The sequence below is a fragment of the Schistocerca serialis genome, chromosome 1 (genome assembly GCF_023864345.2).
Source record: "Schistocerca serialis cubense isolate TAMUIC-IGC-003099 chromosome 1, iqSchSeri2.2, whole genome shotgun sequence".
Lineage (NCBI taxonomy): Eukaryota > Metazoa > Arthropoda > Insecta > Orthoptera > Acrididae > Schistocerca > Schistocerca serialis.
This window is the reverse complement of record NC_064638.1, coordinates 218,498,717-218,511,537: the sequence shown is the minus strand read 5'-3', so window position 1 is coordinate 218,511,537 and position 12,821 is coordinate 218,498,717. Positions and strand designations below refer to the sequence as shown.

Genomic DNA, 12,821 nt, shown 5'->3' with positions numbered 1-12,821 from the left:
TTTTATTATTTTGACATAAACTTAAAATCTTGGAGTATACTAAGGCAACTGAAGAAGAGATTTTCGAAAAAATAAAACTCCATTTATACTCCGGTAGTTTCAGCACTGACAGTTAGATGTTCAGTGGCTGGAGAGCACCTGGTATTACATTTGTAGTTGGGCTGTTGTGTTTTGGTTGTGGAGGTTGTCACTAGATGTCATCTTTACTGTGTGCAGCTTTGGATACTCAACAAAAAAAATGCGCACTTTTAGACTCTCTACTTTATTGTTGTTTAGGCAACGATTTCAAAACAGTATTACTGTAGTGATCCTGATTTGGACATTGAATTTAGCAGCTCAGAAAGTGAAGAAGAATGTGCTGTTACTTCAATAGAGACTGAAAGTGATGACAGTTTGTCAGTTGAGTGACAAGTGCTTGCCAGTGGTATGAGATACATTCATCCACTGTGCTCCAGCAAGTTTCCCCATGATTTATGTTCACAGGAAACCATTGTGAAGCACATGGTTGGACTTCTTGGCTACACAGGAACTAAAAAAGAGACTTCAAGTTTCAGGATATTTTAGTCAAAGTCCAGTGCACAAGTATACTTAGGAATTTATTATTGGCAATTTTCAGAACTTTGTAACTTATTATTTTCAGCTTTAAAAGCCACCTTTAGCTGTCTATATGAAATGTCATTTGTTACAGGACATTTTTCATAAATAAAATAATATTTTTATTTGGAGCATAATTTGAAAAAAATTGTTAAGGGGTAAGAAAATTAATAATTATATGATGAAACCCTGCTCATCAGTATATGAAGCATATGTGGCTCGTTGTAAAACACCTTCTCTACTAACTCGTTGTCTCTCTTCCATGCCTGGTCAAAATGTCTTAGTATACTGTTCTAGTAAGGCAACAGTTCCTTTAAGTCATGGACTGAAAACTTCCTACATGTAGTCATATCTGTCACCAACTACTCCAGTTGTGTACTTGAAAAAAGTTATCTTATCAAGCAGGATGCTGTTAAAGTTTTATTTCATTAACATAAATACAAACACTGAACAGCTTTCTGAGCAGTTGTTTGTCTGTGTCTGTTCTAATGATTTCTTATTCATCTGAACTCATGCCTCACTGTACCATGCAAATATTATTTAGTGATTTTCCATAAAAGAGTCCAGGCCATAGGAAATGTAGATTCAAATGTAAAATTTTTTTCCGAACTAGTTACCTTTCAAACTGTGCAAAGTTGAGTGGATACACATGCCACTTTTCCAGATCACAACCAGAAGCACAAAGAGGAGCCTTATATAATAACAGCTGGGTTAAAACATATAAGACTCGGTGACAATCCTCATTTGATGGCAAACAAGAATTACAGTACTGGAGAAGACGCGGTAAAACCAGAGTGTCAAACCCTGAATACGTCATTATCTTGCGAGTGAATTCCAACCACAAAGTGGGACGTGGCACGCCAAGAATCTGAAAATTTGGTTTTAATGTGTTGGTTTATGTTGAAAATATTACATATGAATAACAATACAATAAGGAACAATGATATCACTATTTAAAGAAAGGCAACTAGTATAACCGCAATAATTTAAAACTGAAAGTATGTCAAATATTGCTTTCATGCATGAACCACATGCTGACAACTTAGTAACAGTATTTAATGCATTTATAAATCATCCACAACTTAAATAAATGATGATACATTTGAATTAATATTTGCCAGAAACTGAACAGTGTGTTTTTTGACTCTGCAGTCAAGAATATTTTTTTGTGGGGGGTGAGGGTGGTTATGAGAGTTATGCCTGGTAATACAGCAGAATGGGATTGCATATTCTGAATGTATCACTACGATTTTTATTTTAGATTAACTAAAGTTTACAATCCTTATATCAGGTTTTGTATCCCTTTATTACACACAACTTACAGTCTTGATCTCAGTGCATACACTGTACTGATGAAATAACCATTTACTGATTTCAATTGAAATAGTAATGTATTAATGTAATTATTAAATTTCAAAGCACGTCACCATTGCCTAAGCACAGACATACACCAGCTATTAGATTTCAAATTTAGAATCTTTACTTCTGTATAAAAGGTTGATATGGGGCAGTGGACTAAACAGCAAGATCATTGGTCCCATCAGATTAGGAAAAAAACCCTATTTGAAATTGATGAAAACATTTTAGCATCTTTTAAAACAGCGTAATGTTGTTGTAATTCATATTTTAGTGTGCGTCATTGTTTATGTAATCAGCACTGCAAATTTATGCACTGCAGTATTAATGGATTGATATAATTACTAACAAGCATATAACTTTATGTCAGAACAATGCTTCTTCCATTACTAAATTCATCAAATTAACTTTAATTGTAATTTTGTAGAAAACATGAAACCAACAATGTGAGACTTTGTTCCATACTACTGTAAAGTTATTTATGGCATTTGCTTGAGACCACATCAGAGGCAGTGTCAAGCACAGTTTTTTAATGTGAAACCTATGTCAACCTGAGGTACAAGTTTTATTTTTTGGAATATATGAAGATTTTCAGTAAAATCAGTGTGTTGTATATGTTTTAAGTAGAGTGCCAATTCATTATTTTGATACTGTCTAAGAACATACAGATCAATCTAATGGAAAAATGGATTTCTGTAACTGTTCATACACTCGCAAACAGAGTAGTGAATTGCAAGTTAAGGAAATGTGCATGACTGGCAAATTTCAATTGACAGGACCCTTTCAAAATGTTCAGCCACGTAAAAAAGGAAGCTGCATGTCAAAATAAATCGATTAGTTTTGAACAATATGTGAAATTTAATGAGGCTAAGAATTAGAAAAACTTAACATAAAATGATTAAAAATAAGATGTATTACACTAAACTTAAGAGGGACGCAGTTATCAAAGATTTATAGTTTTATTACAGAACATACATTTTTAAGTGACTAGGCTTTGTTTTTGATATTTCATCTTCTTCAACTAGAAAATGTGAACAGTTCAAAAATATATGTACACTTCCTCATGTTAAAGCACTTACCTTAAGTAAAAGCAAACTAGCGTGTTCTTGAGAAAGTCTTAGCTGGGAAGAAAGAAGCAAGCATGCCCCGATGTCTAGAACAACTGATAAAACACTATCTGGAAGACTGTGCTTCTCTAAAATATTAATCAGATGTTTCGTTGTCAGTCCTGAATCCACAATAAAGACACCATTTTTGTGCTGAACTAACTGATAAAAAAGTTTCAACAGGTACAGCAAAGCCTTCTCATTGTGCTGACTGTGATCAGTGGACCAAGATGACTGGAAAAACTGCAATGTTTCCTGCACAAATAAATTTATTTCATTGAAGAAATAAAATACAAATATTGTACATATTATTTATTTCGATTACAGTCAATGGCACATAAATGTTTCACATGCTCTCAAGGGTTGGGGAGGAAAAATTACCTTTGCACAGTACAGTGAATATATTGTACTAATTACATAATATTTGTCATGCAAAAATGTTCAATAATTACTGGGATTCTCCATAATAAGATGTCTCACCACTTAAAGAGACAACACTCAAAACTGTGTTTCTAGACACATCGTGTTACATACATATAAAAGTGTTTTAACGGCACTTACTGAGGCTATGGGTTTATATGTGAGAATTGGTAATCTAAACACTTTTAAATATATGAATGCGTGGACATGTATATATATGCTCCAGGACACGTATGAAACACCTGAAGCATGTGACATAGTGCCGGAAACTAATTAGTAGAAATGAGACTCCTTTAACACCAATTCTTGTTGTTGTTGTTGTTGTTGTTGGTGGTGGTGGTGGGAAAGTGGTGACATCAAAGCATAACAAACACAACAGCAATTTACAAATAAACAGACAACAAGATGGTAATCATATTCCTTACTATCTGGAATAAAATACTGCTGGGATAATTCCTTCCAACACCATAATGGGTGTGTTGGGTAGCATGTAAAAACCTAGGAAAAAAAAACCTATATCAGCAGATAAATGTTTCAAGGATTTCTTGCAGTGTAAGATTTAATGTAAAATCAAGCTTTCAATGCCGGCCGAAGTGGCCGAGCGGTTCTAGGCACTTCAGTCTGGAACCGCGTGACCGCTATGGTCGCAGGTTCGAATCCTGCCTCGGGCATGGATGTGTGTGATGTCCTTAGGTTAGTTAGGTTTAAGTAGTTCTAAGTTCTAGGGGACTGATGACCTCAGTTGTTAAGTCCCATAGTGCTCAGAGCCATTTGAACCAAGGTTTCAATGACTTCCTCTGTTTTTATTGTCAGGAGTCATCTATAGGCCGTGAGGTACTTTATTTGCCTGGCCAAATCATGTCATAGAGACACCATGAACTAACAAAACTTCCATATGCTACCCTAGATGACAGTCCCAATAACTTACCTAACACTCCAGTGACAGATGAGATGGGGCAAGGAGGTGGTAACATGGGAAGAAATAAAAAATTACTGATTTAGAGACATATGCAAAGGCTTCACAGTCTTTGGTTGACTGGTTATGGTCCTAGTCACATTTCACCTCTACTGGTGGGATAAGGGTGAGTTGTAGATGACGTAAAAATAAATAGGGCAATACCATGTGATCAGCTAGTGGTGACAACAAAATAAAAAATGTTAGTAAATTATGATAGCTTTAATTATATAGCCACAAAAATAAATAAATATATTACTCAAAGTGTCTGCCCTAATTGTGGACTTAAAAAGAAACACGGGCGTGTTACTGTTGATATGAAGATATTAATGAAATCACAAAGATAAATATAAAATATTACAATGCACAGATATTAAGTAAGAGATTGATACATGTTAGTCACCTACATACATGTGCGAATAGTTAATCGATGCAACACCTACACCATATGTTTTTCAACATTATTCAAGACCTGCAAGCAATTAGGTGCACTTGCATTGAGTATTCTTAAAAGTCATTCAAGAACTGTACGCCTCAAATTGGGGCACATGTCATATTTTGCAATGGCAGAAATGGGATATTTTCAAATTTCATAGTATCAGAAAGTGATAGTAACTTGCACTTCAAAGATAGTCACAACACTCTGAAAAAGTTGGACAAAACACACTGACCTGAAAGGGAACTAAAATAAAAAAAGGTGCATTTTTGGCAACAAAATGACCATAATTCACCATAAGGGTAAGAAATTTTCTCCTTGTTTTCATACTATTAACAGACAACTTTTCATTTCATGGCCTGACTAAAATTTCATAAAAAAAGTTTTTTGACTCACAGTTCAAGTTGTCCTTAACTTCCTACAACACGTTACCGGCACATTGAACGCCATCTGAAAAGTCCACTTTCAGTGACATCTGCCATAAATATTACTAATTGTACACCACATTCCTTCCTTTCTTCAATTTTACTAATGTTATGCAATATATGCAAACAATATACTGTATTTAATATCTCTACACTATAGTCCGTTTTCATCAACATTCATACTTTATACAGGCAAAAGGTTTTAGCACATTTGAGGACACCACATACATGAAGACTGCTACTGGTGACTTAAAATGAAGATATTAGTGTATTCTGCATATATAATGAATTACAGAATTACTTACTGGTGAAACTCTACTCCAACTCTACCCAAAGGGATAAAGTTTTCACAACACATAAGCATATAAGCATGTTATAAGAATTATATCCATTGTTACTTCTTGAACATCTTGCAGATAGCCCTTCCAAAAACTTGGATTTTTGTCAATTGTTCCAAAATTCATAAATTTATTTATCTTATTAAATATATTACAACATAAATACTCCTGGAGTAACTGCAGCAAAAATTAGATTCAACTCAGATTAAAAGTAAATTATGGTACTTACAAATAATGCAGTCCACAAAGTATTTGCTTTCTGTGGGTGGGTTCCACTGGTCAGGGCAGTCATAAAATGAGATAACACATCAAATAACAAGTCCTGTGGTAATGCAGCATTGTTTAATGACTTCATATATAAAGGTAATATTGTTTCAGCACAGCTATGGAACTGGCCAGACACACCTTTAATAACTTCAAACAGCAAACGACCACAACCTGAAAGTCCCTGCAAAATAAACTTTCATTGTAGAAATTATTCTAATATTTACAGAAAATTGTGAATCTTTTCTCTCTAGTTACCTCTGGTTTTTCTTGGAGTGTTTTTAAAATTAAAGCAAGGAATCCTGTTTTGTCCTTGACTTTGCGTGCAATAAAAGCAAAACTTTCAGCAGCAAAATTATTTATATAAGGTGGCTTTGAATTTCCAAGAAGAGGAATCAGGCTATCAAAAACTGCATCCACATCTTTTACCAGATATCGCCACAAGAATTTGAATAAGTAAGCCAAACAATTGAATGTCCATTCTAATTGATCAGCATCTTTGCTTGACAGCAAAGGAATTAATTTTTGTAAGATATCCTGATAAAAAGGATAAATCTCTTGACGAAGATCTTGTGCAAGAGCCACAACCAACCTAAAACAAACAAAAAATTTCTTTTTATCACAAAATTTGTAAAATGGTGCTAATTTTCATACATAGGCTAATCTACACAAACACGCACACGTATCACATACATACGCACCCATGTACGAACACGTGAGTGCAAGCGTGTGCACACATGCATGCATGCACGCAAGGATGCCCCCCCCCCCCACACACACACACACACACAAGCAGAGAGAGAGAGAGAGAGAGAGAGAGAGAGAGAGAGAGAGAGAGAGAGAGAGAGAGAGAGAGAGAGAGAGAGGAGGGGGGGGGGGGGGAGGGGGGGGGGGAGGCAGAGCGAGGAGAAGATTTTTATAATTTCTTAATAACGTGATTCATGTTACAAGTCTTACAAGATATGACATGACACACTCTCCCCCTGCATGAAACTACAGCAGAGTAAGGGGATATTTACAATGTTAAAGTAGTATATCTGTAATAAAACATTATTGTATCCAATAATGACATAAGTATCAGAAATCCATCTAAATGAAATATATTCTTCTTATCGTTGTGGATAGGGAAGGTCATGGGGAAAACAAATTTAGGGTGAAATACAAACAAAGGTGCATTATGGGCAGAACATAAACAATAGAACAGGTAAAGATAACCATACATGCCTACTTCTACAGACTGCTGTGCCAAGAGACTGTAGGTATGTGTTTGAGTTCTAAAGAAGTGTAATATTGTGTTCCCTTTCTTATTCACATAGCTGTGCACTGCCCAACTTCTGTACACAGTCAGTGATTACTTTTACTTAACCAATTGCTTGATGTACTGCGGAGATGAGTTCTCACTTCCAATGGCTAGAGTTTGTCTAAGAAATGTAAATGTAGGCCTATGCTATCCTCCAATGCAGTTCTGTTCCCCATAATCTTCAGTGTCTTTGATCTTTTCTATTTTGAAGACAAAAATTATGCACATGAGTCTTAGATGCCAGTTCAGCTAAAAATCCTTTTAATGGGAAAACACTTTTAGTCCAGCTGTTAATTTCTCTTTAATGCCTTTGAAGTGTTTATAGCATCACCACATAAGAGGGATTTTGTGTCTTAAGATTTTGGTTGACTGTCTATATAGACATTCAAGATGGAAGGAAGATTAGGGTTTAATGTGCCTTTGACAACTTTGCCACTAGAGACTGGGTGCAAGGTTGGATTGTTTCAAGAAAAGGGAAGGAAGTCAGCTGTGCTCTTGCAAAGGAACCATCTGGGCAGTACTACATCTACATAAATACTCCGCAAGCTAACATATGGTAAGAGGCAGAGGATACCTTGTTACGCTATCAGTCATCTCTCGCTTTGTTCCACTCACAAACAGAGAAAAAAATGACTGTCTACGTCCTTCTGCATGAGCTTTAATTTTTCTGTGGGCCTTACAAGAAATGTACGTTCATGGCAGTAGGATCCTTCTGCAGTCACCTTCAAATGCCAGTTCTCTAAATTTTCTCAATAGCATTCCTCAAAAAGAATGTCGCCTTCTGTCCAGGGATTCCTGTTTGAGTTCCTGAAGCATTCCCATAATAATTGTGTGTCAACAGAAACTACCGGTAACAAATCTAGCAGCACACCTCTGAGTTGCTTCAATGTCTTCCTTTAATCTGACCTGGTGGGGATCCCAAACACTCAAGCAATACTCAAGAATGGGTCGCAGTAGTGTTCTATACACTGTTTCCTTTACAGGGAATCACACTTTCCTAAAACTCTCCCAATAAACAAAACTCGACCATTCGGTTTCCCCATTATGATCCTTACATGCTTGCTCCATTATATTTCACTTGGCAACATTACGTCCAGATATTTAATTGGCTTGACTGTGTCAAGTAGCACACTACTAATACTGTATTTGGCATTATGGGATTGTTTTTCCTACTCATCGGCATTAACTTACATTTCTCTACATTTAAATCTACCTACCATTCTCACCCCAACTAGAAATTTTGTCTAAGTCATCTTGTATCCTTCTAGAGTCATTCAATGATGACACCTTTCCATACACCACAGCATCATTGGCAAATCTGGTGCTAATCTGTCTGTCAGATCATTTGCGTATATAGATAATAATAGTGGTCCTATCACACTTCCCTGGGGCACTCTTCATGATACTCTTCCATCTGATGAACACTCGTCATTGAGGGCAACACACTGGGTCCTATTACTTAAGAAGTCTTCAAGTCACTCACATATCTGGAAACCTATTCCATATGCTAGTACCTTTGTTATCAGTCTGCAGCGGGGTACTACGTCAAATGCTTTTTGGAAACCTAGGAATACTAAACCTGCATGTTGTTGTTCATCCATAGCACACAGGATATCGTGTGAGAACAGAGCAAGCTGAGTTTTGCATGAGCGATGCTTTCTAAAACATCGCTGATTTGTGGACAGGAACTTTTATTGTATTTCAACTGAAAATAAGTTCAAGAATTCTGCAGCTAACTAATGTTAAGGATACTGGTCTGTCATTTTGAAGATAAGTTCATTTACCCTTTTTATATACAGGATTCCGTAGAAATGTTGGAACACGTGAGGTAATACTGACCCTACGACTTATCTTAGAAGAAAGATTAAGGAAAGGCAAACCTACGTTTCTAGCATTTGTAGACTTAGAGAAAGCTTTTGACAATGTTGACTGGAATACTATCTTTCAAATTCTGAAGGTGGCAGGGGTAAAATACAGGGAGCGAAAGGCTATTTACAATTTGTACAGAAACCAGATGGCAGTTATAAGAGTCGAGGGACATGAAAGGGAAGCAGTGGTTGGGAAGGGAGTGAGACAGGGTTGTAGCCTCTCCCCAATGCTATTCAATCTGTATATTGAGCAAGCAGTAAAGGAAACAAAAGAAAAGTTCAGAGTAGGTATTGAAATCAATAGAGAAGAAATAAAAACTTTGAGGTTCGTCGATGACATTGTAATTCTGTCAGAGACAGCAAAGGAAGAGCAGTTGAACGGAATGGACAGTGTCTCGAAAGGAGGGTATAAGATGAACATCAACAAGAGCAAAACGAGGATAATGGAACATAGTCGAATTAAGTCAGGTGATGCTGTGGGAATTAGACTAGGAAATGAGACACTTAAAATAGTAAAGGATTTTTGCTATTTGGGGACCAAAATAACTGATGATGGTCGAAGTAGAGAGGATATAAAATGTAGACTGGCAATGGCAAGGAAAGCGTTTCTGAAGAAGAGAAACTGTTAACATCGAGCATTGATTTAAGTGTCAGGAAGTCGTTTCTGAAAGTATTTGCACGGAGTGTAGCCATGTATGGAAGTGAAACATGGACGATAAATAGTTTGGACAAGAAGAGAATAGAAGCTTTTGAAATGTGGTGCTACAGAAGAATGCTGAAGATTAGATGGGTAGATCACATAGAATTGGGGAGAAGAGGAGTTTGTGGCACAACTTGACTAGAAGAAGGGATCGGTTGGTAGGACATGTTCTGAGGCATCAAGGGATCACCAATTTAGTACTGGAGGGCTGCATGGAGGGTAAAAATTGTAGAGGGAGACCAAGAGATGAATACACTAAGCAGATTCAGAAGGATGTAGGCTGCAGCAGGTACTGGGAGATGAAGAGGCTTGCACAGGATAGAGTAGCATGGACAGCTGCAACAAACCAGTCCCAGGACTGAAGACCGCAACAACAAAAAACAACATATATAGGAGTCGCCAGTGCTTTTTCCAGTCATTTAGGACATTGCCCTGGGTGAGAGAGATTCACGATACATGCAAGCAACCTAAGGGGCTAATGCCACAGAGTACTCTTTGTAAAACCAAACTGGGATTCCATCCAGACCTGGCAATTTATTTGTTTTCATCTCTTTCATTTGCTTCTCTACAACAGGGATACCTATGACTACATCCCCCAATAGGAGTCTCTGCAATGTTCAGATGTTGGTATTTTCATATGATCCTGAAATATTAGTTGGAGGTGACTTTCACATACCAAACAAAGACTGGGATTTTATGAATACATCCCACAGAATATGAATAGGCAATCTTACAAAGTACTTTTGGACACATTTTTTGAAAACTGTCTTGAGCAACTAGTTGAACAGCCCACTTACAATGGAAATATTTTAGACCTTTTAAATACAAACATGTCTGACCTTACTGATGGCATCAGTATAAAGACAGAGATTAGTGATCATGATGCCACCATAGCAATGATGGTTACTACAGTTAATAAATCAATTAATAAAATTTCAGCTTACCTTTTGCTATCTTCTATCACCACACCTGATTGTCAACAAGTGACTGGGTAGAAACCTTCAACCTATTTAGCGGTTTTATGTAGGACCAGAATTGTCTCAGGTTCTCGGCATGACTGTTTGCTAAGGTATGACGACAGTAGTTGCTGTATGCTTCACCCACTGACGCATGAATCTTACTAACTTTTCCCTGCTATCATTTCTGTGTTCTCTTTTGGACCAAGAGTGCAACAGTCTGCTTCCTCAGCATTTTCTGGATTTTGTTATTAAACCATGGTGAGTTTTTTCTGTTCTTAATCCATTCACATGGCACATACTTCTCCAGAGTATAATTTACAATCCGTTTGAGCATTGCCCGTAAATCCCTCTACTACTGCCATACTGGAACTAATTCACTAAGTGGGATGCCAGTAGCTGCCTATCTGCTCTTTCTAGCAAAAAAAATTTCTTAGTCTTTTTGACTGATTCATTAACTTTGGTAACCATCATTGCTATGATGACATCATGATCACTAATCTCTGTCTGTTTACTGACACTGTCGATGAGGTCACTGTTTGCAGCTAAAAGGTCTGAAACATTTCCATTGCAAGTGGGCTGTTGAATTAGTTGCTCAAGACAGTTTTCTGAAAACATGTTCAAAAGTACTTCGGAACACTGCCTGTCCATATTCCCTGGAATGTGTCCATAGAAATCCCAGTCTATACTCAGTAGGTAAAAGTCACCTCCAACTAATATTGCAGGATCTGGGTATTTCTGCACTACTGAGCATAGGTTTTCTTTCAGACTCTAAAAATGGCCATGGTGGAATCAAGTGGCCAGTAAAAACATCCAACAATTAACCTTCACCTAAACTTGTTAATCATGTTCAGATAACTTCACTATCACACTCAAAATTGACCAAATTACAGACAATATTTTTGTCAACTGCAATGAAAATTCCTCCCCTCCCCCCCCCCCCCCCCCCCAAAAAAAGTGTCTAATCTCTCTTTCTGATATATGTTCCATGACTCACTAAACATCTCAAACTTTCTACTTTGGGTTTCAGCCAGCTCTCAATCCTGAGAATATGCTGATCATGAAAAATTTCCTGGAGGGCAGAAAATTTGAGAATTTTGTTACAAATACTTTGACAATTTACTGATAAAATTTTGACAGTTTGAGTGTCTTTACTCTGAAAGCCATCTGATTTCACTGTCTGTGTGTCGACTGGTGACAGAGTATCTCAAAGCACCACATAGCCTAAAAACCCCTAAGTGCACTCCACAAGTATTCTGCTACCCAAGTAGGTGCTTCCTTTGTGTAGTGCACCCCTGACCTATCAAGGGCAGTCCAACAAGTTTCCATCCCAAACATACTTTATATTTTCATTTTTTTTTAGATAACTGGTTTCGATGGATATGCAATCATCTTATGGTCTTCAAAAATTATTCTTACAAAAGATATTCATTGTGCATGGGAACATCATGCCAAGTTATCACATTATTGGATAAAATGTAGAACATTAAGCACATGTTTTTGAGAAATAAAACATTAACAATCAGAAAGCACTGGTCATGTCCACATATGTAGCACTCACAGGGGATTGTTATGTCTTAAAAAACACAATATATAGTCCGGAATCCCTGAACCACAGGATACTTTACGGGACTGGATCAGACTCTGAATGTGGCTCTCCAGCAGGGATACGACTTCCTCAAATCCTGCCCTGAAATGAGATCCATCCTTCATGAAATTCTCCCCACTCCACCAAGAGTGTCTTTCCGCCGTCCACCTAACCTTCGTAACCTCTTGGTTTATCCCTATGAAATCCCCAAACCACCTTCCCTACCCTCTGGCTCCTACCCTTGTAACCGCCTCCGGTGTAAAACCTGTCCCATGCACCCTCCCACCACCACCTACTCCTGTCCTGTAACCCGGAAGGTGTACACGATCAAAGGCAGAGCCACGTGTGAAAGCACCCACGTGATTTACCAACTGACCTGTCTACACTGTGAAGTTTTCTATGTGGGAATGAGCAGCAACAAACTGTCCATTCGCATGAATGGACACAGGCAGACAGTGTTTGTTGGTAATGAGGATCACCCTGTGGCTAAACATGTCTTGGTGCACGGCCAGCAC

At 37.4% G+C, this 12,821-nt stretch overlaps 1 protein-coding gene across 1 annotated transcript in view; it reads right to left on the bottom strand.

Moving 5' to 3' along the window:
- The window catches only part of LOC126466159 (small subunit processome component 20 homolog), a 221,105-nt gene that overhangs the window by 176,899 nt on the left and 31,385 nt on the right, over positions 1 to 12,821 (bottom strand). The window contains exons 3-6 of the mRNA XM_050096362.1: positions 6,153 to 6,486; positions 5,860 to 6,078; positions 3,030 to 3,311; positions 1,212 to 1,462 (exon numbers count right to left, since the gene is read on the bottom strand). Of these exons, the coding sequence (XP_049952319.1) occupies positions 1,212 to 1,462; positions 3,030 to 3,311; positions 5,860 to 6,078; positions 6,153 to 6,486 (1,086 nt within the window). The remainder of the gene's footprint in view (positions 1 to 1,211; positions 1,463 to 3,029; positions 3,312 to 5,859; positions 6,079 to 6,152; positions 6,487 to 12,821) is intronic.